Source organism: Arvicola amphibius, chromosome 2 (genome assembly GCF_903992535.2).
Source record: "Arvicola amphibius chromosome 2, mArvAmp1.2, whole genome shotgun sequence".
NCBI lineage: Eukaryota > Metazoa > Chordata > Mammalia > Rodentia > Cricetidae > Arvicola > Arvicola amphibius.
This window is the reverse complement of record NC_052048.2, coordinates 37,552,553-37,580,287: the sequence shown is the minus strand read 5'-3', so window position 1 is coordinate 37,580,287 and position 27,735 is coordinate 37,552,553. Positions and strand designations below refer to the sequence as shown.

General features: G+C 41.4%; 1 protein-coding gene across 1 annotated transcript in view; it reads left to right on the top strand.

Annotated features, from left to right (window-relative positions):
* Window positions 1-4,186: 4,186 nt before the first annotated feature.
* Window positions 4,187-27,735, top strand: part of Grm7 (glutamate metabotropic receptor 7) — an 846,624-nt gene continuing 823,075 nt past the window's right edge. Inside the window, 1 exon segment of the mRNA XM_038319039.1 lies at window positions 4,187-4,705. Within this exon segment, the coding sequence (XP_038174967.1) occupies window positions 4,187-4,705 (519 nt within the window).

The window sequence follows — 27,735 nt, the reverse complement described above, 5'->3', positions numbered from 1 at the left end:
GAGAATCAGATTTCTCCAAAAATGAGCTCCTTAATAGGTTATCAAATACCAATGGTCAACCCTGGGCAGTAGAGCTCCCAAGCAAGGTTAAATGGAGTCAATATATATATATATACATATATGTTGTGTATTTGTATGCAATTAACTGGATATTCACATATACATATATAAATATAACAATAAAAATCAAAGAAGAGATGATAAATTAGGGAGAGGGACATGAAAGGCTTTGGAAGAGGGAGGAATATATATATTATAATAATAACAAGATCATAAATTTGGGTAAGAGATAATAAATTATGTTCCAGAAACCATGCATAGTGACTAAGAGCTGAGCAATTTATGTGCCTGTATTTCTTCCTGTCTTAGATTCTTGTCACTGCCAGGTAAAGGCAGAAGAGTAAAAGAACCAGTTTTAATTCACTCAACACATGAGTGAATCTTAGACACAAACACCATTGAAAACATTGTCCTGGATGAAGTGATAATACTCCAGTTCATACCCTTAAGGTTCTTACACTTTGGCAGGGAAAATAAGACACATGCACAAATAGCTGTACTACAAGGGATATAATGCTAGCTGCCAGATGTTTGGAGAGAATGAACAGAGAGAAGAGGGATGTCTTAGGGTTAGTACTACTGCGTGGAAACACGATGATCAAAAGCAAGTTGGGGAAAAACGGTTTGGCTTACAAACTTGGCTTATGCTTCTACTTTATAGTCCATCACTGGAAGTCAGTAACAAAACAGTGCAGGAAGCTGGTGGCAGGAGCTGGTGCAGAGGGTTTGGAGGGATGCTGCTTACTGGCTTCTTCCATATGAATTGCTCAGCTTGGTTTCTAACAGAACCCAGGACCACCTGATAAAGTAGACTCGCCCACAATTGGCTTGGAACTCCCATACCAATCGCTAATTAAAAAAAAATGATTTACAGGTTTGCCCACAGCCCAGTCTTATGGAGAAAATTTCTTGGCTGAGGCTCCTTCCTCTTCAGTGGCTGTGGCTTGTGTCAGGTTGATATAAATCTATCCAACAAATGAACACCAAATGAGGCAACCTTTAACAAACGACTAAAAGATGTTCATGGGACTATCATGGGATATGAGAAGAGAATGGGAGAGAAGGACATGGATGAATACCTGCGCAGGTGAAAACTGGTTATTACTTGTTATTCATCTCGCAGAGTACTGCTTGGTACCAACTTCCTAAACCAGTGTAAAATTAAAAAAAAAAAAAGGCTTCCATCTCTGCCAAGGACAGTTCATGCTACTGGTGTTTCAAATCAGGGATGTTTGTCCATGTGTCCTCTACTATGCCTTTCATTTGTTCCATTGGCTTTTTCTTTTTTTTTCTTTAGACGATAATATCTTGACAGAATACTTATCCAACTTATCTCATTCAGTGGTTTGATCTAGAGCGTTACAGCAGATAAGTAACTACAGACTTTTTTTTTTCTAATTTCAAACAATAGAAAGAAACTACCATGTAAATGGAAAACAACAGAAGCAATCTTTCAAGTATGCCTGAATCTGCAGCACTCATGTACTTTAATGGAATGCCTTTCTATTTGTCTGTCCCTATATGTGTGTCTCTGCCTCTAACTTCTCTCTACTTTCTTTCTTATTCCCCCCATTCATGTCATCACTGTCATATTCATTCTCTCTCTCTCTCTCTCTCTCTCTCTCTCTCTCTCTCTCTCTCTCTCTCTCTCTCTCTCTCTCTCTCTCTCTCATCCCCCCTTGCCCTTGTCTTCATTTCTCACTATCTCTTAGTCTGGGATTCAAAAAGTCCCTGTTCCATAGTGTATAGGGCAGGGGCCATCCTCAAAAATACAGACCTGCAGCAAATAACAGAAGCCATCATGAAATAAAGTTATGTTGGGTATACATTTGTACAGTAAGGCATCAAGCCTGAGGGTGACTGATTTGCAATTTCTGTGTAATTTGCATATGAATCATGGTATAGTTTTATGGAAAATGACAGTAAAATATCTTGTACTTACAAAATCAGAAAAGCATAATAGTTTTTGAGAAGAGACACATGAGTTCTGTTGAGCAGAGGGCCTATTTTTTTTCTAATTCATAGAGATGTGTCTAGGTCCAGTGATAGCCCCACTCCCACGGCCAACCTCATGTCTCCATCCTGGCTGCCCCACCAGGATGAGTTCTGCAGGATTCTTGTTGAACTTTCTTGAACTTAGCACTATGGCAGAGGATCAGATGAACTAATAAGCCACACCTAGATTCAAGGAAGAAGGCTCAGTTCTCAAACTATGTGCATTGAAAGAGAGGAATAAGTCACAAAAGAAAGTGAGGGACTATCTCAGCTTAGGAAAGCAAGAATGCATACTTAGCAAAAGTGGCCGACCTAAACCATAAAGTCTTCATTCACAGTAAATGTTAGTGAACGGGTTTGGAGTTCTCTGTGCTGGTTTCCTAAGCATAAAGAAATAGAGAAAATTGGCCTAAAAAGAGCACCGTAGCCAAAGGGACATGGCCTATTTTAACAAAGGATTTGCGTTAAAAGAAAACTTGGAAGGTATCCAACTCAATCTCATCATTTTCCAGATGGGAAAACTAAAACTCAGGCAGAGGCACTGAAATGCCAAGGACACACAGGTAGTTGCTGGTGGAGGCAGTATAACAATGTTATATCTAATGATAGTTTTCCCATCAACAGCACAAAGCACAGTCTTGCTTTGGGGCTTTCTCTCCACCCTCAAATCTGTATAATACAGCTTTTAGACACTCCAGAGAAAGCATCACCAACAATAGAGTTAAGGTCCCAGAGAAATTTTAAATTTCCCTATAAGAAAGCTAATGCCACTTGTTGCTTTAAAGGGCGAAGTTTCAGCGGGGTAGCCTCCAGGAAGCAAGACAGTAAAACCTGCTTTAACATCCTGGCTTTGTTCCCCAAATTTCCAGCAGAGAAAGAGAAAAAAAGCATCCCTCATTTTTGAGGAGACTTCTGCAACTCTCCTTTCTTCCTCCTACCCTCACCTCTTTCCTGCTCTCTCCTAAAGGGGAAAAAAACAACTTGTCACCAGCCCAGAAGTATCTCTGGAAATAGGTAGGAGGGAGCCTTACACCTGTCAGCGCTAGGGAGGAAAGTGGTGGAGTTTTCAGATGTTTCTTGTCTTGTTGCAAAGGAAAGAAAAGGCACTGACAGGATTCGAGGTTTCTGTTGCGGACCTGCTGAGAAAGGTGGTCCATTTCGCCCGCATTGGCACTTAGGAAGATCCAGGGTGCGGTACCATCCCTTGGGCTTCCTCTGGGCTTCAGCTTTCCTCCAAGCTAGAGAGTTCCTGCCCCCCCCCCCCACCCGCGAAGCTGATGGTTAAGTCATCAATCAGGCTACTGAATGTCCTGTATTTTTCTGAGCATAAGCTAGCACAAGAGGGGCAGTCACAGAGACTGGGGTGTCCCCTCCTCCTGCCCTCTTTCGCTGACTGCTCCACCTCTGGACTCCTTCTCTTTCCGCTAGAGCTGAGAGTCAAAGGCTCAAACTAAGGGGCTCCGGATCAGTCAGTCCCGGTATCCCCTCCTCATCCCAAGTGTATGTCTGCGGTTGCTAGAACATGGGCATGGGTGTTGGTGGACTAGAGGCTTCCATCCCAGAGTTGGGGACAAAAGCTTAGCTATCCTGAAATCCATAGATTCCCTGGGGATCACAAAACTCCCCTGGAGAGGCAACCTCCTTGCTCCCGGGCCACCCACCCATTCCTCCACCCCCCTTACCTCAGCACGCAGCCCCTCCCTGCGTGATGATGCAAACCGGTGGGGAGGGCCGGCGCTGGGAAGGGTGGGGAGAGATGGATAGCAAGCAAGGGAGGGAGAGAGAGTGGGAGGAGGAGGAGGAGAGGGAGCCCAACGACCATTTAAAGCGATAGCAATCCCTGCCCTCTCCCCAGTGCTTGGCTGTTGGAGAGCGCGAGCCGCAAGCCGGGAGCGCAAGCTCGGCGCGCGGGCCAGCAGAGCCACAGCGCCAGGTGCCCAAGGCTGGCTGGCTCCCTGGGACCCCCCACCTTCTCCCGCTGCACCTCCTCCGGCTCCCCACCTTCTGTGCCTACAGAAGTCCCCCGGCTTCCCCCAAAGGAGCTCACCTCGAGAAGCCCGGACCTGGGAGAGCCCACCAGCATTCCCTCCAGCGCCGCCGCCGCCACCGCAGCAGCATCCGGAGGAGCGGCATGGTCCAGCTGGGGAAGCTGCTCCGCGTCCTGACTTTGATGAAGTTCCCCTGCTGCGTGCTGGAGGTGCTCCTGTGCGTGCTGGCGGCGGCGGCGCGCGGCCAGGAGATGTACGCCCCGCACTCGATCCGGATCGAGGGGGACGTCACCCTTGGGGGGCTGTTCCCAGTGCACGCCAAGGGTCCCAGCGGAGTGCCCTGCGGTGACATCAAGAGGGAGAACGGGATCCACAGGCTGGAAGCTATGCTTTATGCCCTAGACCAAATCAACAGCGATCCCAACCTGCTGCCCAATGTAACGTTAGGCGCGCGGATCCTGGACACTTGTTCCAGGGACACTTATGCGCTCGAACAGTCGCTCACTTTCGTCCAGGCGCTCATCCAGAAGGACACCTCCGACGTGCGCTGCACCAACGGCGAGCCCCCGGTTTTCGTCAAGCCAGAGAAAGTAGTTGGAGTGATTGGGGCTTCGGGAAGCTCCGTCTCCATCATGGTAGCCAACATCTTGAGGCTTTTCCAGGTAGGGGGGCGCTCCCTTTGGGGAGGAGCATTCTGTGGCTCCCTGCTCTCTAACCTTAAAGGCTGGTTTGGACTTCGTGGGTTGCAGGGGTCAGGTCAGCACTCCGGCATTTCTTCCCTGGAGATCCTGCCGAATCCCTCCCACCCCACCCAAGGAGGTATCTTCCTTGTTTAGTTTACTCCGCTTTCATGTCTTCCCTTGTCCATGCTCCACTCCATCCGACCCGACTCCCCGGATTTATGGTCCCATTTACAAGAAGCAATCTTCGGAGAAACAAGGTTTGCTTTAGAGTGAAATATGGTCGGAAACAGGCTTGTAAAAGTGCCTGGGCTCCTAGGAGAGCAGGTTAGGCACACGGAATATGAAAAATGAGAAGATGCTTTGAAAAAAATGGCATTTCTCAACTCCCCTGCTTCCCATGCCCAAGTCACTTAGGAATCCTCGACTCCATGGAAATATTCACGAAGACCTCAAGAAGCCTCTTCAACTAAGGGCTGGGGTTTACCCGCATGTGGATGTTAATTGCCCATCTCTTTGGGGGTGAATTTCCGACCTGTAACCGGTCTCAATCAGAGGCATGGGGTACCCGCCCCATTGGGGGAGACCCCGCCTGCTGACGTGATCCCCGCAGAGTTGGTTTCCTCCTGGCAATTTTGTACACCGCCTAAATTGCATTTGCAGTCCGGCCGGTGGCAGGAGATGGGTGATCAGCTAGCTTTCTGCTGCCACTTCAAACCTCAGCTGGGGATGAGCTCATGTTAACTGCGAAAGAAAATCGCTTTCACAGACTGCTCCCTCTGCTCTAGTCCCCTCCCTCACTAATGCAGCCCTTCACCAGAATCCCAGGCTCTGAGCTTGGAGACTGAGCCTGCTCTGCTCAGGAACACCAGGGGTGTGCAGGGAGCGGGGGCTAGGGCGAGGGGGTAGATTTCATGTCCTGGGCTCCCAAACCTGAGGAAGGCAGATTCAGGACTGATGAGCAATGGGTCCAACCACCGCAGTGCTCTGGTCCCTGCAGCCTCTGTCCCCGTGTTTCCTCTGCTGCACTGAGTAGAAAAGGATGGCTTTGAGGGTTAGCAATTGAGTTTGGGGAACTCTGTGACCAGGTCTTCCTTATGTTTGTTTCTTTGTTGGTGATCCTCTGTACCCTCTCCTCGTAGCCCCTTCTTAGTCTCTGTTTTCTTCACTCATTCCCAAGTTCTTACCTCAAGTCAGTTCTGGTATGACGTTCCTAACCCTGGGCTTGCTCCCTGTTTTGGTGGTAGCCAAATCCCTTAGCTGTGCAAGATGATCCCTTCAGGATTGTGCTGCCCAAAGTCTAAACAGTGATTCCGCTAAGGGTGTGAGTTTGATGAGGGGCCTGCTGATGATAGTCAGGCCAGCACAGAACCTGCCTCGTCTTCAGGAGTCGGAAGTTTGTGGTCAAGCAGCAAAGGTGCCCACCTGAAGCTAGTGAGGCCCCTCTGATCACTGGAGCATCCAGATACCTCCTGAGTGTGTCAGCATGGAGACTTCTTGCTGTGTGCACCCCCCCCCCCCAAAGTGATCTGAAGGCAGACTTCACTCTAGATTGCTCGCATTCTGGAACAGCCCCAGGCTTTTGTCACGAAAACTCAAGAGTTTCCTTCACCTCTGAGTTTGAAGCTGAATACCTTGGGGGCAGGGATGCTTGCAGCTGCAGAAAAGATCAAAAGATGAGCTGAGACAATACCTGAGGATCTGTGGTGTGTGTGTGTGTGTGTGTGTGTGTGTGTGTGTGTGTGTGTGTGTGTAGGGTGTATTCTCCCAAGCCTTGAGGGGTGGGCTTCTTAACATTTCTCTGCCTGCTTTTCTCTTCAATGGCATGGACATCATTCCGGTTGGGCCAGTCTGTCTGAAAAAGAGTGAAATGTTCAAGTTAAGAAAGTCACTGCAGATGAAGCTAGGGATGCTGTACAAAGGACTCCAGGGGGAGCTGATTTCTCTTCAGTAGCATTTAAAACTGAGGCAACTTCCAAAGACACAAATGGCTGGTGTTCTCCCCTCCTCCTTTCTCTGAGCTGGGGAGGGATGGAACTTAATGCCAGTGTGAGCAGTGTGGGTTGGTACTAAAACCATTCAGAGAAAACACTGTCATTTTCCTCTAATTTGCAAATTGCAGCTATTCATGTTGGACTGTAGAGCTGAGGCAAAAGAGGCCCCGATTCTCACCTGCAGTTACTGAGACAAGGCTGGCAATGAGGGAGAGAGATGTTCCAACTTGTGGCTTGTATTGCAAGCTAGGCACAGCACTTAGTGTGAACCCTATCTTTCTTCAGCCATTTCCCATGTTGAAGTAAGTGTGTGTGTGCATGCGTGTCTGTGTGTGTCTGCGTGTGCCCATGCGTGCACAGACACATATAAACATGTATCTTCATGTAGTTCTATATCTCTATATTACACATAGATATCTTTTAGTGGCTTCTTTTTTTTAGTGTGATTTAGAAGCCTGTAAGTTCCACTAGTTTTCTAGTTTCTGCAGAATGATTAAACAGAATAAAGGTAGAATAATGGTAGGCTCCTTCAAACAGAGGAAGAGAAAAAGATGAGGAGGTGATCCTCTCTGGGACCACAGGGTTCTGTTCAATTAAAATTATCCTGTATAAAATACACTCCTTCCAAGAATTGATTTCTGAGCTTTACAGTGATTTGAGTTTTCTTCTTTGCTCTGATCCTTGTGGGTGGCTTTGGGGACCATAGCAAACTGATCACTTGAGATATGAATTTATAGTGAGATGAGCCTTTAGCCTGGAGGAGGAGGTACTTACAGACTAAATGAGGGGATGTAGAGTGCTGGGGGGCAGGAGGAAGTAATGAGACAGAGATACAACAAATGCTGCTACTGCCTGCACCCAGGGTGGAAACTGTAAAATGCAGACCTGAGCAGGGTCTTTCACTCGGAATTCTCCTCTTACTAGTGTGCAAGGCCAGAGATAGGACTGGAAAGGCAGATCTCTCTCTGTCTCTCTCTGTCTCTGTCTCTGTCTCTCTCTCTCCCTCTTTCTATCTATCTGTCTCCCTCACTCTTTCTCTTTCTTCCTTCCCCTCCTGTATCTTTCCCGAATAGGTTAATGACATGTCTGAGAGCAAGAATCAGATCTAGTGGGTCTTTCAAATCCAGGAATTTGAGGCTAATGAAATTAGCTTGTGGCCAGGGCTCTGCCAAGTAGAATTAAATCACAGTAACTGCCCTGCATGTTCAGCCCCAAAGAAGCATTGGGGTGGAATTTCTGGAGATTTGTTTCTGAGCTTGGGCAGAATAATACTCTCTTAATGCTTAGAGAGATTAAACATAAATTATTACTGACGAGGAGTAACATATTTTTAAAAACTAATCACAGGATAGGGGTGGCTTAAAGCGGGGACGTTACATAATGTGGTGGCCGAAGGATGAATCTCCCCTGAGCAGTGTTTTATAGCCATAACTGAGAAACATTGCAGTGTTGAGAAAGATCATTGCTGATCAAGGATGCTCTGCTACTGACTTACATCCTGATTCTAACGAAGTACTATCTTTTGGTGCAGTGACATGATCTAGGCAGTGGGCCCAGTATTGCATGTCATCTGTTCTCTCTCTCTCTCTCTCTCTCTCTCTCTCTCTCTCTCTCTCTCTCTCTCTCTCTCTCTCTCTCTCTCTCTCTCTCTCCTCTCTCTGTGTGTGTAGCTTCTCCCCAAGAAATAACTAGCTTGAGAAACTGTACCCTTACTGAGTGTAATAACACAAATCTAAGCCTAGGAACTTTGTACCACAAATGAAGTTCATTTGCAAGTGTGTCAAAGGTTTCCTTGCATTCACTAGAACTTGCATGTAACATTCAGACTTTAGGGCACTATTTTATACTTAGATGCCTACCTTCATTCTCTCTCTCTCAGATCAATTTATAGGGGTGATGTTGTATTACTATAGGTGGTGGGGGCTTCTTTTTTTTAAAAAAAAAACAACTCTAATCTACTCTTTAAATCACGTAAAGATAGGTACCACTGCCATTTGGAATCATCCCTGACACAGCCTCTGCCTCCACATTTACTGTGTTTTAGGAAATTTACCTAACAGATGGTGAGTGGGAAATTTTTAAAGGGGCATTTTTAAAAGAGCAGAGAGGGAAGAAATGAAGACGTCCACATGTTATATTTGAAGATACCTTCATGTATATTTTATGCCTATACAATCCACTTCATTAGAACGTCTCTGGGCATTTTTCTCTGAACAAAATCGAAACAAAGGTGGCATTTAGGTTAATTTCACAGAGAAGAAATTCCAAGTGTTCTGCTTTCAACATGTGTACAGGATATATATGTTCTAAAAAGACATTAGGTGAATTACATCATGTTTTCTAGTGCTATAAATGCCCTTCCTGGTACCTTAAATATGTAATTTAATTCTTCATCTTTGTTTTTCTAAATGTAGTTTCTAGGGGCTGAGAAAATGGCTCAGTGGGTTAAGTGATGACTGTGCAAACATGTATACCTTAATCTGGATCCACCAATCACAAGCCAGGCATCATGTTGTGTGTCAGTGAACTCCAGGGTCAGTGGCCTGGATCCACCATACACAAACTGGGCATCTTGGTGTGTGTCAGTGAACTCCAGGGACAGTGAGATAACCTGTCTCAAAATATTAGGTAGAGAGGTAATTAAAGAAGATACTTAGCATCTACCGTTTGTCTCTACACACATGTGGTATCTGCACACATACTCACACATACATGAACATGTTCACATGCACACTCAAAAATCATATAGACAGATATGTTCTAATCTGTGGAAATGTCTAATCTTGTTTTGTTTGCTTCAAACTGGCTTTTAGAAAACCCCCATGAAATCATTTTTTCCCAGTTCCACTTTGAACTTTTAGTGCCTTGGGAAAACTTTTAACTGACACTTTTACAGTTTCCTCATTATTAGTCTAGTTCATTGGCCTTATCCAGAGATTATCTTACATCCCCTCTCTCTGTTTGCTTTTTCCTTAAATCGGCTTACTGTACAGTGGGATATATCAAAGCTCTTGTTAGGGTAAAAGATCTTTTAGGTCAATTTAGCAAAGATCATAAGACAGACGGCACTAGAAACACTCAGGATTATACAAACAGTTAATTCCTTCTCCAACATCCTATCCTATCTTGCCTTGCAATAACTCTAAAACTCTTTGTTGAGGAAGTTGTCAAATGACAACTTCTTATGCCCCAGAGTTAAGTCACATGACTCAGGTTACATAAAGTACTAAGTTTAGTTGTGAGCATCTGGGGCTACACATATCAGGATCCTTCCTAAAAGGTTTCTGTCAGAAATAATGGGTACATTGTCATTGCTCCTTAGAAGGTAAAGACTGCGTGTCCCTCTTAGGGTCCTCCTTGTTACTTAGGTTTTCTGGAGCTATGGATTTAGTCTGGTTTTCCTTTGCTTTACATTTAGTACCCACTTATGACTCAGTACATACTCTGTTTCTCTTTTTGAGTCTAGGTTACCTCAGTCATCATAGAACCTTCATCCAGTAACTGATGGAAGCAGATGCAGAGATCCACAGCCAAGCACCAGGCTGAGCTCTGGAATCTTACTGAAGAGAGGGAGGAGGGAGGAGAAATTATATGAACAAGGAAGGTGAAGATCATGATGGGGAAATCTATAGAGATGGCTTACCCAAGTTCATGGGAACTCATAAATTCTAGACCAACAGCTGCAGAGCCTGTATGGGACCAAACTAAGTCCTCTACGTGCAGGAGACAGTTGTGTAGATTGGTCTATTTGATTGGCCCCTACCAGTGGGACCAGCATAAGCATGATAAGGACCTGTGCATTAACTTTCTGGAGCCTGTTCCTTATAGTGGGGTTCCTTGCTCAGGTCTGATACAGCGGGGAGGAACTTGGTCTTATCTGAACTTGGTATGCCAGGCTTCATTGACTCCCCATGGGAGACCTTACCCTTTGAGAGAAGTGGAGGGGGATAAGCTGGGGGGGGAGGTGGGAGGGAGAACTGTGGTTGGGATGCAAAATGAACAGTAAAATAAAAAAGTTCCGGACGAGGGCATTGCGGGGTGGAGTGCCCATTGGATGGAGTATCTACACACACATACACACACACACACACACACACACACACACACACACACACACACACACACCTGGAATTTTTCTAACACGGAGCCTCCGAAGTCAGCTGTATCTGAATCTAACTGAATTCCTGAATTTCTAGAAAATGTAGAAAATGCCTTTTTTTAAAAATGTGCTATCAAGACATCTCAGCTAGTAAAAACCTTCCCCTTCGAGCCTGGTGACTTGAGTTTGAAAGCATGTAGTAGTGGAAAGAAAGAACAGCCATAAAGTTGTTCTCTGTCCTCCACAAGGGCACTGTGGTACAGAGACCCACATGCATCATGCACACACTCACACAGAGGCAGACAGGCATGTCAGAAGTAATTATTGTCCTTGAATTGAGTTTGATTTTTAGTAACCTGTAGTGGAAGACAGCTGTTTTTCCTGTAGTGACTGGCATTCATTAAGCTAAAATTAGTATGTGAAGTTGCTCTTATGCCCATCTTTGAATTGTTCAAAAGCATTGTATTCTTCCTCACTCTTCCCAACCTGAGTGCTGGTTGCAGTTGGGGTTAATGTTTGCAATTGCTTCTTCCCTGTCTCCATGCAGGTGAGAAAGAAGGCAGATACTTTGGATGCAAACGGTAACTGTAGGCCACCTCTTGAGGAGCTGTGGAGCCACACTCGGTTCCTTTCATTAAAGCAAATCTTTTGTTGATATCCCTAGGGCACAGAAGCATTTTCGTTCCATAATGGAGTACAAAGTATATTAAACTCTCAGGTCCCTGTGCAGTAAGCAACGAGGCTGACTCCACTCCTCAGCCCCTCTGACTTTAAATAGGTAATTAAGAAGAGTTTTGCAAACTCATGTTCCCAGCAAGTAAAATGCATGCATGATCAGTATTTAGCAGGACAATTGTGCAATTTAAAGTTAGATTAATTAATTAATGGGGCTTTTGTTGAACTGACATAACAGCATAGATTGCTGGGTTTAATAAATAAATAAATCCTTCTAAAAGAAAATATTTATCTGAGAAAAGTATCATTGCATGGTTCTTAAAAAAGTAGGAGATTTTTAGGTCTAACAATTAGCTTAATCACTGTATTTACTATTAAATATTTCCTGAGTCAAGTTGCTATACCATAACATCAAAAAATAATGTATGTGACTTTACAATGTTATGGGTTATGTATCACATTTTGTGAGAAATTTGAATTTAATTTCAAAGTCGGTAGTGATGGTAGTAATTGTTTGAGTTCTCAGTATGAGTCACTGTGCCATGTACTTCCAAGAATGTCATCTCATTTGGTTGCCACAGTAGTTCTGTATGCCCATATTGTTAGACTACTATGCATTTGAAAAAAAAAAAAAAGGCCTTCTTGCAACCCAAAGTCACCTACCTGGTTGACAGGCAAGGTGTGTTCAGACTTAATATTTTTTCCGTGAAACCCTAGGTAAGGAATCACTCTTCACAGTGTTCAATTATTATGCAAATGCATATAAGCCCAAAAATAAGTATGTACTTCTTTACCTTGAAATCATGATGGCTTAATAATATCAACATTGTCAATTGCTTACCTAGATCTGTTTATCAATAATGAACACATTTATAGAGCAATATTAAGTAGACCCCTAGAAAGTTAACACACAGCCTCTTGTCACCCAATGAAAGATGTTTCTTCTCTAGTATTCAACCAAGGGCTAGGCTTCTGGACATAAATACACAGTAAATGTCTCTTGTTAAATAAATGAGAAAAGATGTTTGCTCTTCTTCCGATGTAGTGCCTATCATTATTGATTGTGACGCCTTGTCCTAGACTTTATTTCATTCACTCCACTCTCTCTAGACTTCAAGTGAGGAAATCCATCATTCAGATACATGCGCAAAGTGGGGGGACTGTAGTAATACAATTGCTGAAAGTCAGGTTGATGGAGCACAGGAAGTACCTTCTAATAAATGCAATACTAATGTTTGTGTGGGCCGTGGAGGGAAGGGTAGGAATTTCCAGTTTAATGGATTATTTTGCTTCTTGCTCAGAAAGTGCTGCAGCTTAATAGTTTTATAATTGGTCATTTGCAGAATTCGCCATCTCTGAATGTTGTGCTTTCTTCATGGTGCAGCTGCTGCTCCTTGTTCTGGATGCTGATAGAAGATGTCAGCTAAGTCACATAGAAAGGCTCAGCCCGTCAGCAATACTGTTTAGAGGAGGCTATTTCTGTTTGTTAAAATAGAGATCAAGCATTTTTATTGCGTTTTATACTGGGCTTCTGTGAAGGCAACAGTTCAGGCAGACATCACAGGAAAGGTTCTCATTAGAAAGCACTTCCTATCTCTGGCCGTTCGTACAGGAGTGGATACTCAAGATGAGGAATTAGATATAAGTTTAAATGTATATACCCCACTCTTTTTCTCCTGATTTACTCAAAGAGGAATTACTCTTACCATGAATGACTGTATCATTCAAAGGAGCATAGTAAATACATTCTTGGGCCCCCAAGATGGGTTAGCAGGTATAGGAACTTGCCTTCAAGGCTGATGACCCAAAAGATCCCTGGAATCCACAGGGCAAAAGAGTGGACTCATTCCAAAAACTTGATATCTGGCATTTACATAAACTCCGAGGCATGCACACACAACCCCACATACATGTGTTTATACATTATACATATAATAATAATCTTAAAGCAATAGCTATCCGATGGTGTAATTGTGAAAATTGCATGGAATGGGTATATAAATATACTGAGTTTAATATGTCTGGTGTATGCAGTGAAATTTGTTATTGTAGTCCTGTAATTAAGTGTTACTACTGCCAAATAATGATGATTGGTAAATTTGGTACAGAGTAGCTATAATAACAACGATTTGTTTCAGTCTTTACTCTGTGTTTTACTGGAGTGTCTCTATGACACCATTTATACTGTATTATGTATAGACACATATATGTGTATGCGTATATTTAAATATACGCATACATATATATTCACATGCATACATACACACATATACAGAGATTTTAATAATTGATCTTGAGATTTTAACAATTCAGTTCAATAAAACAATTTGGTACATTGATGAAAGTTAATTATAAATTCTATGAAATTTTAATATTTTTCTCTCCTTTCTATTTATTACATGCAGTTTTATCTTGAAGACAGTATCTCAATATGCTTTTCTCTAGATGACTTGAAGCTTACTATGAACACCAAGCTGACCTTGAACTTTCTCAGCTGTCCTCTTGTCTCTACCAACAAAGTAATGAAATTACAGGCATGTATGCCCTCCTCCAAATAATTTCATTGTTTTAGGATTATAGAAGAGTTAATAGTGGCTATCATTCATGTTTAAGTTCAAATTCCATTGCAATAGTTAAGTGCTTTCAGCTTTACTTTTGCTTTTTCTGCCAGTAATTTTACTCAGATATGTTTATTTACTAAGCCTCTTCTTTGTGTATATCTCCAACTACTGGTCATTCCATTTAAAAAGTGTGAGGTCTCTCCCTTTGTCTATAAAAATATCTCTCTCACTTTCTCTCTCAGAGTACATCATTGATATTCATAGAAACAGGTGGTATAGATGAATGCTATATCATATTAGCAATCCAGCAGTGTGCAAATATCATAAAGAACATGATAAATACGGCTTAGTCAATACTGGGGTAGGGATATAAAGGAGGGTTCTAATTATAAATATGATATTCAGAGTAGAATTAAAAGTTGATATTTGAGCAACGACTGCAAGTCAGACTTGAGCAAGCAGATATCTTTTAGAGGAACACAGCTGCCCAGAAGTTGGAATGACCACTGCCACAACTGCAAAGGGAGAAACATGGCACTGACATATTGAGTGATGTCATGGAGCAAAAGAAATATAAGTCAGATTGGGGGTCAAAGCTGTAATGAGCAGATGATAAATGCCTTGATATTTTCACAGAAATTATGTTTTTCTCTGTAAACATAGGCAGGCAGTGGTGGGATTTTGAACAGAAGTGTGGGATGATCTATGCTCTGCTTCAATAGGCTAACCATGGTAGTGTTGAGGATGAGAGCTAAGAGCAGAGTCAAGAAGATCGGGTAGGAAGGAGAAATAGGTGGCCTCGGGCTAGTAGTTTTCCTGGGGATGCTACCACAGGAGGCTTCAAGAAGACTTGTGTTGAATTTTGAGATAAGATTTCCTAGAGAGTAAAAAAGTTAGATATGAAGGCAAGAAAGAGAAAAAGTTGAGCCCAAGATTTGGAACTCAGGCATCTAGAAAAGTGAGATTATGACGGAGCTGTAAACAGTGGATTAAGTAAAGCAGTCTGACAGATTCAGAATCAGCTTTGAAAAATAGAATATTTAAGGTGCTTGATCTTCGAGCAGAGATGTTGAATGCACAATTGGATATGTAAATCTGGGGTTCTGAAGAAGGATTGGGATTAGCGAGGCAACTGTCTAAACTGCAGGTACCGTATGTGCTTGGTTCTAGGACACTGTATGTTGTATGACCCCCAAGATATCAACAGCGGCAAAGGTACTATCACAGTGTGAATATTTAAAAGACATATTTTGCTTTTCCATCTCCCCTACCCCCGCATTAGTTGCTTTTCTCACTGCTGTGGTAAGATGCCCCAGTAATGCAACTTAAAGGAGCAAGGACTTATTTCCTCTTACACTCCATTGTGGATTAGAGTTCATTATGTCCTGATGACAACATCTGTCAGTGTTGTAGTTCAGTGATGATGAGATGAACGCCCTTGTCCTGTTTGCTTACTTCTTTTCATTGGTTGAGAATCAAGCTTGGGAAATGGTGGCCACCCTCCTTTAGAAATGGTATCAGTCTCTGTTACCTAATCAAGATAAACCCTCACAGGCATGCTCAAAGGCTAATTAAATATCAGTAATCCCTTAGAGGTGTGCTTGGAGGCTTGACAATCACCACTATCATAATCTCCGTTAATGTAATTATAACCCTATTTTATAAGGTTTATTGTATTTGGGTGTCATTCTAATTCATAAGTATTTTGTACTCTAATATTTATCATTATTATTTTATACCTCACCAAAGACAGTTGAGAAATTTCTGATACACATGTTGAAGTTAAAAGAAAGTTACCTAAGCATTCAAGAATGCAGTTGTAAAATATCCACATAAATACTTTGTACAATTCTACAAAGAATTTCATGGCTTTGCTTAAGTTTAATTATTACATTAATTTTTTATTTATGTTTTTGGTGCAAGAGATGGAATCCAGAGCTTTGTGCATGGTAAGCACACACACTAGCTACCCTTAAGCCACACACAACCTACAATTTTTCATTTAACAATCTAAAATTTTAGCTACTGATTTATTTTTATTTTGTGTGTGAATGTTGGTCTGCATGTATGTATTTGTAACACCTGTGTGGCTGATACACCTCCAGGCCAGTAAAGGGTGTTGCATCCAGTAGAACTGTAATTACAGAATGTAAGCTACAATGTGGATAGTGAATTCAGGTATTTTGCAGTAGGAGTCAGTGTTCTTAAAGGATAAGGCATCTCTCCAACTTCCAAAGACACCTTTTAAATGAAAAATATAGTTCAGATAAATGTTATTTTATGGGTTTTAAACTTGCCTTAGATATTAGATACATGAAAGCTACCAAATGGCCTTTTTGGCTAAACCAAAATCATGTTTATTCATTCATTCAACTACCAGATTTTGCTGTACGCATGCATTGTACTCAAAATGCATGACTGTGCTGTCGCTACACATCTATAATTTTATTTTAACACTATCATTATGTAAGGTATATTTTAATTGTAATTATAACACTTTTCATATCAACACATCCATTTTTAGTGTTAGGAGGAGAGCAGCATGTAGTGAATTTTATCAAAATATAGCATCTGAGGAACAGACAGAGGGTAATTGTATAATTCTCTATTCATTATAATTTAGTTGGATGGATGTAGCATAATAGAATTAAGACAAAAAATTACAGCCACACATTGAAGCATCATGGCTTCCTCTCCCTCTCATGCAACCCTTTCACATTTGAGATTACATATTTAACATATTTTATGCATAAATCCTGAAAAGGAATAGTAGACAAATGGCAGGATTCAGATAGAAAAGTTAATCTACAGAACTGTGATTTGGAGATTTTGTAGCTTAAGCTGAAACCACTGTTTTCTAGAAGCGATAAGTTTCAGTGCCAAACCTGCTTTTCCACCAGCCTCCTGGGGGCACATGTTTACTGCCTACCTTTTGCTTGCTGGTTCTTGATAACTGATTAAGAAGTGTAACAGAAGATGGCATCACAAAGCAAATAATTTGTTTTGAAATGGTCAGTATTCCCTCATCTGCCACTACTCAAGCCCTTTCTCAAAACTTTCTTGAATTTGTTTGACGTTGGAAGGCAATAATGACTTCCGGTAATTGTGATTGTTATCTCAATGAGAAGCACTAGACCATGCAGTTAAGGTATAGGTGCTAGATGGAACTAGTCTGGCATGTTTACAGCCCCAGCTCTGTATAGCCTGAGAAGGTAAGATGGTAACTTCAGGGACAGCATGAACTACACAGTGAGACACTGTGTTAAAAGAGTTTAGTTGTTGAACATAGCTGATCTCACTCTTTTGCTAATCATGTTAGCTTGGGTACCTACCTGAATATCAAGGACTCACTATCCCCACGATTAATAGTAATATTAGTTCTGTTCTTAGAAGATCTAAGTCTTATGTATAAAGAGTCATGTCAGACACTTAGTTCAATGCTCATAGCATATAATGTGTCAATGATGATGTTGGTATTACTCTGAAATTTTGGGGCTTTATTGAATTATCCTGCACTCACCCCCACGATGTCTATGTACCAGGGTTAGGTTGACATTTTCTTTGATATATATTTTTAAGCATCACTCTAACAAAAACAGGCTGCCACAGACACTGCTGTTTTTTGGAATAGTTCCTTGTTTGACGGGAGAATATGGGTGCAGAAGCAGAGCAGAATTAAGGAGTTTCAAATATCACACTTCTTCACCAGAAGAACTGAGTATAGTATCCAGGCCTCAGAATGAGACTAGAGCCAAGGAAGAATGTTTAATATTATTCTTTAGTCATTGAGCAGCAGTCAATGAGAGAGTATGGATGTGTTTTCATCATATTGACTATATAATCTTAGATGTTGCCGCCTCTCTAAGCCTGAGCCTATATAAAAGAAAATAATATTAGGATAAGTTACATGCTGTTTCTATGAAGAAAAAAAAAGGCACACATGGCTTGGCATAAGTAAACACTCAGTAAATGTTCCGAATGTGACTACATTCACCACTAGGATTTACACTAAGTAAGTGAATGCATCTAAAATCCTTCCCTTCTAAAGTTCCACACAGTCATGGATAGTTAACCTAACTTTCTAAAGCTGCACGAATTAAGAAATCCTTTAACCATGCCTCACTCAGAGCCAGGGTTTCAGCTGCACCATTAACACCACTACAGGAGCTTCTTTCTGTTAGATAGCCATCAAATCTATCTGCTTCATATCATTTTGTTCTCCCAGCTGTGTAGGAGAAATCACTGTTTTATATAGATAAAGACACTGAGGTATTGAGATAAGTAAGCAACATGAGTCACTGTAAGACAAACAGAACCAGGATGTTCCAAATCCTGCTTCTGTGACCTCAAGAGTCTGTCACTCTTGTACTGCACCTTGTTAAGAAGTTAGTCTTTCATCCACTCCTGTAAGGCTAGAGAAGATACTAGTTCCTGTATCTTTCTACAGATTGCTGGATCCAACCTTCAGTACCAGAAGGTGAAGGTAACCACTTCTATGACTGAGAGGGGCCCATTCTCTTTATCCTATCCTCTATCAAGTAACGGTCATTCTGCTTCCTTCTTTGAAGTCCCTACATGTTCATTAGGCACTTAACCTTGATCTTTTAGGATTTGTACATTCCAGGCACTGACTCATCTGCTCTATTCAAAGTTAATTTATCTGAGGTCAAGTGTGGGGTCTTACTCATCCTAAGTACTCTCATCTCTGATGGCATCTGACTCCAGACTTTTCATCCTGCAGGGCTTATGCAAACATTTATTTGGGTTTTGTTGAACTGTTCTTATCGAGGGCACAGGAAAAGTTTGATAGAAAGCACTTTTGCTGAATGGAGGCATTCTAAATGAATTCATAGATTTAAAAAAAAACAGAGCTGTTACTGGCTTCCTGATTCTAGAAACATTATTGTGTCCTTTTAGATCACACATAGGTTGAGCATATTTAACTGAAATAAATTATATCTGAACATGTTCCCAAACATGAAACTTTTAGAATGTATGTGTGCTTGTGCTTTTGCAATGTGTATGTGTGAGAGTATGTGTATGAGTGTATGACTGTGAGCTTGCGTGTATCATGGTGTACCTGTACAAGTATGAGGGTAAACTGGGGTGCAGCTGGTTACTACTACCTTTTTTGAAACAAGACGTATTCTCTTTATTGCTTCCAGCCATACTAGGCTATTTGGCCACCAAGTTTTTAGGGATTCTTCTGACTCACCTTCTATCTTGATATAGGAACACTGGGATTGTAGATGTGTCCTGTGTTGGGGCTTTCACTTGGGTTCTGAAGGTTTGAATTCAGCTCCCCATGCCTGCACTGCAAGTCTTTTACTCCCTGGGGTATCACTCCAACCTAACACCTGAAACTTTTTGACTACCAATATATTGCCAGGAGTGGGAATTTTTATTTGCCTTCATGTTCACAGTCAGATTGTTAGCACATTCAAAATACTTTGTGAAACCATCTTCAAGTTATTCATAAGGTGCACGTGAAACATAAGTGAATTCCACGCTTAGACTTGAGTCCCGCTCAGCCAAATAATTTATTTTCTGTATGCAAACATTATAAAATCTGAAAAACTAATTGAAAATATGAAAGAATTCATAAGTGTTTCGGATGAGAGATTTTTACCCTGAACTTCTTCTTGCTTGTGGAAGCTACCTACTGATAAATCCGAGTACTCTTTAACAATCCTAGGAGCAGTCACCTTTGGCAGCTTAGCTCATTGACTAAATCATTGACTAATTTATTTTCAGTGACACCATTTGATCATGGCAGAGATAGAGTGTGTTTGGAAGGTGCATATTAGACAGGAAAATTGATTTTCTCAAAAAGTAGCATAGTGAGCTACAACTATTCCAACCTTGTTCAGCTTCTTTCCCTCAGTCTGCATGCATTTATTTTTTGTTTGTTTTATATAACTTTTGATATGTGTTTATTATTTTCTGTGCTTGTCCATGTGTGATATGTGGTATGCATATATATGTGTCAGTACTCATGCCGCAATGTATGTGGGAACATCAGAGGACAACTTTCATAAGTCATTTCTCTCCTTCTAACATCTTGGTCCTGAGGATCAAACTCAGGTTCTCAGGCTTGGGGAAATTTCCTTTTTCCCCTTAGGCATCTTGAAGGTTAAAGGTCTCTCTCTCTCTCTTTCTCTCCCTTCCTCCCTCCCTCCCTCCCTCCCTCCCTCCCTCTCTCTCTCTCTCTCTCTCTCTCTCTCTCTCTCTCTCTCTCTCTCTCTCTCTCCTCTCTCTCTCTCGTACACACACACACACACACACACACACACACACACACACTTAGTTAATTATTGATAATTATTTATTCTAGTGGGTTGAACCTCCTTAAGTAGCAGGAGTTTGTCAGTCATATGCTATGTATGCCATGAGCTGAAATCAGGGCCTCTGGAAGAGCAGTAAGCAGAGTTAAACTATGAGACATCGCTCTGGCCCTAAATTTATTTATTTATGATACATAACTTCAATATGCATAACCAGGGATGTCTTGAACTTGCAACAGTTTTCCTGCCTCTGCTTTCTGAGTGCTGAATCAAAGGGTGTATTATCATACTAGAATCTCCATTACTTTTAATGTGCAAAGAAGGAGGGGGATCAATGAATGGAGAAAATTCCTTATGGTATGATGCAACGAGGTCTTCTGTGTTGGACTCAGTGCCCTGGGCATTTGCTGTTTCTCATGTCTGTCCCACATTAATACCTGCTGCTGCCATGACTACTTGCTAGGTACAAGGTCTTTTTTTTTTCTTTCTCATGGTTTATTTTTTTTTTATATTTAAAAATTTCCATCTCCTTCCCTCCTCCTCCCCCTCCCTCCGCTCCTCCTCTCCCTTCCCGCCCCTCCTTCTCCCCCTTCCCTCCCCTTCCCTCCACCCATACCTCCCCTCCCTCCTTCTCAAGGCCAAGGAGCCATCAGGGTTCCCCACTCTATGCTAAGTCCAAGGTCCTCCCAACTCCCCCCAGGTCCAGGAAGGTGATTGACCAAGCTGAGAAGGCTCCCACAGAGCCCGTCCATGCAGAAGAATCAGAGCCCAGCGCCAATGTCCTTTGCTTCTCAGTCAGCCCCCTCTGTTGGCCACATTCAGAGAGATGGGTTTGGTCGCATGATCCATCAGTCCCATTCCAACTGGAGTTGGTGATCTCCCATTAGTTCTGTCCCACCGTCTCCATGAGTGAACGCACCCCTCACGTTCCTGACTTTCTCCCTCATGTTCTCGCTCCTTCTGCTCCTCATCAGGACCATGGGAGCTCAGTCCAGTGCTCCAATGTGGGGCTCAGTCACCTTCCCCATCTGTCGCCAGCTGGAGGTTCCCTCACGGTCCTAACTTTCTTTCTCATGTTCTCCCTCCTTCTGCTCCTCATCAGGACCTTGGGAGCTCAGTCCGGTACAAGGTCTTTGACAGACTCCTGTGACTGGATTTTGTCACTTAATTCCCTGACACATAATGAAAACTGTACTAGTGCAGAGTCTCAATCTGCGCATGTGGGACTGAGTTTCATGTTAACATATGATGGAGGTGGACTTCGAACTTAGGTCTCTGAGATCAACAAATCAGAAGTTCTTCCTGAGTTAAAAATTGTATGGCTTGATGAGGGTATATTAAATACCTTATATATGTTCTACAGGCCTTTTAATAATTTAGTCTTACTAAAGTGATAGGAGGTGTAAAGAATTCCATTTTAATAAATATTATTGTCTTCAGATATGAATAAGGCTTATTTTATAGGAGCATTTGATTCCTTCATGCTTTCATTGATTTAAAATGTGCAAAGGCTCTCTGATGAAGTCGGTATAGTCATCAGTCTGGTCACAGGAGATGGCCAGTTCAGGCCATATTCATTATCATTAGATCTTAGGAACCTATTCTTCATCCCGGATCACCTTAACCAGTCTTAATAAAATGGAAGGTGCTGGGAAGTAGAAAAAGAAAAGATCTCCTGAGTAAATTGGGAGCATGTGGACCTTGGAAGAGGGTTGAAGGGGAAGGGAGAGGCAGGGAGAGGAGAAGACAAAAATGTAGAGCTCAATAAAATCAATTAAAAAATGAAAGGTGCTTAGTCCTATGGCAAGTTGATAACCATGGAAGGCCTGCCCCTTTCTGAATATAAATGAGGGGGAGTGAGTAAGGGGGAACTTGGGGAGGTTAGAGCAGGGAATGTTAGGAGAAGAGGGAAATAGCAGTTAGGCTGAAAAATGAATAAATTAATAATAATTTTTTTACAAAAAGAAAAATGTGCAAAGGCATTTTATGTACATTGGGACAGAATGGCAAACTGCACTTCTCAACTTGATTCTCCCTCAATAGTCAGGTGTTCTTAGGCTAATTTACCTGCTATATGGTGATCCTGATCCTGGGAGATTCGCTGGTCTCATATTGATCCCACTAAGATGCACACATAAGCACTGCATGCTATAGTTTTTCAGTAAACTTGGATCCAAAGACTTTCAATCAAATGAACATGATTTGAGTCTGAGAAGTAGTAGTATCCATGTGTTTATTGTTCCTCTGTACAAAGACATCAAATATTATCAGTCTACATCGACCTGCCATTGCCCACTACTTTTTTTTTTTTACTATTTGTGTATTTATTTCACATACTAACCACATTTTACCCTTCCTTCTCTCCTCCTGTTCCATTTCCACCCCTTCTTTACTACTCCTTCCCATCCATTTCTCCTCCACCTCCATTCAGAAGTGGTTAGGCCTCCCATGGGAGTCAACAAAGCATGGCACATCAAGTTGAGGCAGAACCAAGCTCCTCCCCCTTGCATTGAGGCTGGGCAAGGCATTCCACCATAGGAATAGGTTCCAAAGAGCCAGCACACTCATCAGGGACAGGTCGTGGTCCCACTGGTAGGGGACCCACAAATGACCAAGCTACATAACTGTCACCCATATGCAGAGAGCCTAGGTCAGACCCATGTCGACTCCCTAGCTTTTAGTCCAGAATCCATGAGTTCCCATAAAATCAGGTCAGCTGTCTCTGTGGGTTTCCCTGTCATGGTCTTAATCCCCCTTAGTCATATAATCTCTTCTTCTCCTCTTTAACTGAACTCCCAGACCTCAGTCCAGTGCTTGGCTGTGGATTTCTGCATCTGCTTTCATCAGTTACTGAATGAAAGTTCTATGATGACAATTAAGGAAGTCGCCAATCTGATTAGAGGTGAATGCCAGTTTAGGCACCCTTTCCACTACTGCAAAGAGTCTTAGCTAGGATCATGCTTGTGGGTTCCTGGGAGTTTCCCTGGCACCAGGTTTCTCCCTAGCCCCATAATGGCCTCCTCTATCAAGATATGTCCACTACTGCTTTTAACAGTTCACACAAGTGCCTCCCATCTCCACTGTGGTTAAGATCTTGTCAATGACCTGGTTGCCCAGGAGCCCATAGTAACTCCCTTATTGGAAAAAGCAATGGTTTTTGTTTTCAAATATGCTTCTTGGAAACCTTACAAGATAGACTTGACGCTTCATTATTGAAAAAGTGGAAAACTATAATTTTGCAATTCACGAGGGGAAACCATAGGCTATAGGACAATTTCTTTCATCAAAAATAAGTTTGATGATATGAATGAAAGTACTATTTCAGTTAAAAATATTCATTTATCTTCTTCTAGAAAATAGGAATGGAACTGTGAGTAGATACCTGAGGACACATATATTTGTAGTAATAGTCAGATTCAATCCTGTAACTTGCCTTTATTTTTCAAGTTTGTGGTTATATTTGAAGGAAACATTTTTCAATTTCTACGAAGAATTACAGTTAAGACCAACATTGACTGTCCCAAGTGCCTTTGAGCAGTTTAATCTGTAATAGCCTCAGAAGGATATGATTACAAACTTACGCCCGTAAACTCACTTGAAATTTTAATTATTTAAAATTATTTCATACTTATTTACATTAGCCAATTTTGAAAAGTAAATATTTAATTGTATTTGTTTCTCTTTTTCTGACTGAATTGCATACACTGACTGAGAAACAAGGCATTAAAATTAAATATGCATTATTTGAAATGTGTAGGACTTGGTAAATGGCAAAAATATTCATATCATTAAGCTTCTGAAGCTTCTTTTTCACAAGTGGTGTTTCCCTCCCTGGAGTAATTCATCTTAAATATCTGCTGATGCTTTAGGAGGAGGTGTTATAGTGAGATGTTGCTATTCTGTGTCTGGAACTGTCCTCTGTACTAGAGATTCTGGGTGTAAATATAGAAAGAAATGGTAATTCCAATCGTGATTACAAATCCTCTTCCACAAAAGAAAAAACAGACCAGGAAATCACTTAATATGAATGTCAGAGATGGGGCTGGGAAGATAAAACACTTGCCATACAATCATGGGGCTGTGTGCTCAAATCAACAGATTCCTAGCACCCTCCCCCCAAAAGAGCTAGACACTATAGTGCACATCTGTACTTCTGGTACTGTGAAAGAAGAACCATGCAGTCCAGGGAACTCATTGACCATCCAGGCTAGCCATATTGGAGAGCTCCCCCATTCAGTCAAAAATATTTCCAAACTAAAGCTTAGAATAACCAAGGGAGACATTTGAGACAGAGCTCTGCCCTCCACACACATGGGCATGCACATGTACACACTCACATGAACACACTCACAGCATAAACATATATACAAACAATTGATTTTATACTCAGAAATTTTCAGTCTTTAGTATAATAGAAAATCACTCAGCAAACTTGTCTTATCAGCACATGCTACTCCCTCTTCTCCAAATATATGGATGTGATTATCTCAAGGAGATCCTAACACTGTTATCTCAGTTTATACTTGCCCTCCAACTTTAGATTGAGTCCAGTGCCTGTAAAATTCTTGTTAAGAATGAGTGTTGGGCTCTACCCTCAGAGATGTGGGTCCAGTAAGTTTGAGTTTCTCAGCAGCGCATAGATGCCTTTGAACTAGTGAGCACACTTGAGAAAATGCAATTGAGAGACAATTTCTTCAGTGGAAGTTTAAGGGGGTTATGAATGTAATGGGCGTGGTCAGTTTTAAAGGTATTTTGTGCCCCGGAGGGGTCATGCCTCTTAGACAAGGGATTGGTCAGCTACCCCATCATATGAGTAAGTTGTTCACAGAGAACCTCAGGAGAATAAAAGACCTTTATCCCAACTGCTTAATAGTCACAATAACTGTTATAACATTATGCATTAAGATTATCACATTGTCTCCCACAGTACCCCACTTAATGTTATAAATATTTTAGGTAGTTATTCTTTACTGTCCTTTCTTGACGGGGTATCCAGAGTCAATTTGTCTAAAACAACTAAGAAGTAACAGACTAAGAATTCAAATATAGTAATTCTGATTGTCAAGTCCATATTCAGTATTGCTTTTAATTGATAAATAATAGTTGTCTTCCTTTTATAGGGAAAGTCATGTGGATAGTTAAAGTAGGGTAATTAGTAGACCTAAGACCTCACTTATGATCCTTTGTGGAGATACTTTTGAGATTCAGTCTCTAAGTTATTCTGTTTTAGAGTCTTTCTCTACTCTTAACTGATTTGCTTTACTTACTATGTTTAACCATTCTCTGTGTAGACCCAGATCAAGTATTCTCCATGTGGGTTTCAGACCCATAAATGAAGTTGAAGGATAAATGTACATAAAATACTAGTAGTTTGAAAGTCTTATGGAAAGAATTTTTGCTTCTAGAGCAACAGGCCTCTTCTCCTACTCAATCTAAGCATTTCTGACTAAAGAGTTAAAAGAGGAATAGAAATGTGGGTGTCTGGTGGGGGAAACGGTGTTGCAATTTGGTGTCCATTTGTAATGACTTTGCCTTAAATAGGAATTTCAATACAAACGACTGTCATTAATTCCTTTTGTAAAAAGTTTAGAGACAATCTTCTTGTGTTAGTTCAGCTGCTGAAAGGACTGGATCTCTCTGTCCTATCTTCTTGCTCCTTAGTGTGCTTGCTACTTTACTGTTTCCATAACTGGAAGACAACTTGGGATCACACCTTTTTCAGAAAGAAAAGAAAAAATAATAGAATAAACAAACAAGTTGTAAATTAAAGAGTTAGCAATCTGCCTGGCAGTGGTGGCGCTCGCCTTTAATCCCAGCACCTGGGAGGCAGAGGCAGGCGGATCTCTGTGAGTTCAAAGCCAGCCTGGTCTACAAGAGCTAGTTCCAAGATAGGCTCTAAAGCTGAAGAGAAACCTTGTCTCAAAAAACCAAAAAATAAAAAAAGAAATCAGTTATCTGCCCAAACTGATGATCATACTTCAAGCTTTTAGCCCCACTATTCATAGTAAGGGTCTGGCTGTGTAATCCTTAGGAATGTACAGGGGTTGTTAAACCCAAAATGTGAGAGCAAGGGATATATTAGTTATATAAGATAGCTGGTGTGTCCTGTCTCCCTAGAATTACTCCCAGTCACCCAAAGAAAATCCCACTGAACTGTTTTAATTCATATATTTAAATGTAAAGAATGATGGGAAAATCTATATCTGTAAATAGCCTCTTAGGGAGGATACAATCATATAATTATACAACTCCCTAGGGAACCTCTTTCTTCTAAAATCTCTTAGAAAAATATTCAAGGTTAAGGGCAGTTTGATCTTAATTTAGCAACTTGCAGTTGATTATCCCAGAATGACATCCTTTCTCTGCAGATGTTCTGTCAGGATTAAGAAAGTTCTAGAAAAAGTTAACAAAATTTTTTAGTTCGCAAGTAAACAATATGAACCTTTCAGAAACAAAATACATTGAGAGTCCAAAAACCACAAGACTCTTATATTTTCCCTTTCCACATTTTCGCAGTTTCAGTCTCCAGATATCTTCTTGAACAAATTTGTTTGCTTTCGTCTGTCTCTTTCTGCTTGACCTCTTTAATAGTAAGAATTCTTCAGTATTCCGCTTCTCATCCTCTCCTCTGCCACATGATCGCTCTGGGTCTAGAGTATCCTGTTTTATCTCCTATTTGAATTAATTCTTTTAAACTGGGGGAATACATTGTGGTCCCTTGCCTGCAACCCAGTACTCAGCAGAACTGTAACCCTAGTACTTAGGAGATTGGCAGGTCCAAAAACTGAGTGGTTTCACAATGAAATTCTTCCAGAATAAATGAAAAAAAAAAAAATAGATCACACCTAAAAAGTAATGAACCACAATTTCTCTAGAAGCTTACAAACTTTCTGTGTTGGGGGGAAAATAGAGAAAATAATCATCCTAATATGCAAAGTAACCCATGACACAGTTCATTTATATATATAAAGTGCCAGTGGTATGACACATTAAGAGCTTATTGCTTGTTTACCAGTATTTAGTGTGAACTTAGCTGCTCAATTGTCTGCAGAGTGACTACAGAGTCTGCTGTCTTCATCATATGCATCTAAATTTGTCTCAGAAGAGAAAGGAGAGAAAGAATTCCAGGCACATGAATTGTTTATATTTTTTTGGAGAAGAGGCAAATAGTCACATGGTAACAATCTAATACAAATGGAGATGTGCTACTTGGTCCTAGAACTGCCCCTATAATGTGGAGGGGCTTCTAATGTATTGTACACATTTGGTGAACCCTGTTACAGAGAGATATAAGCCTCATAGAGTGGAGCACTCTCTCTCTCTCTCTCTCTCTCTCTCTCTCTCTCTCTCTCTCTCTCTCTCTCTCTCTCTCTCTCTCTCTCTCTCTCTCTCTCTCTCT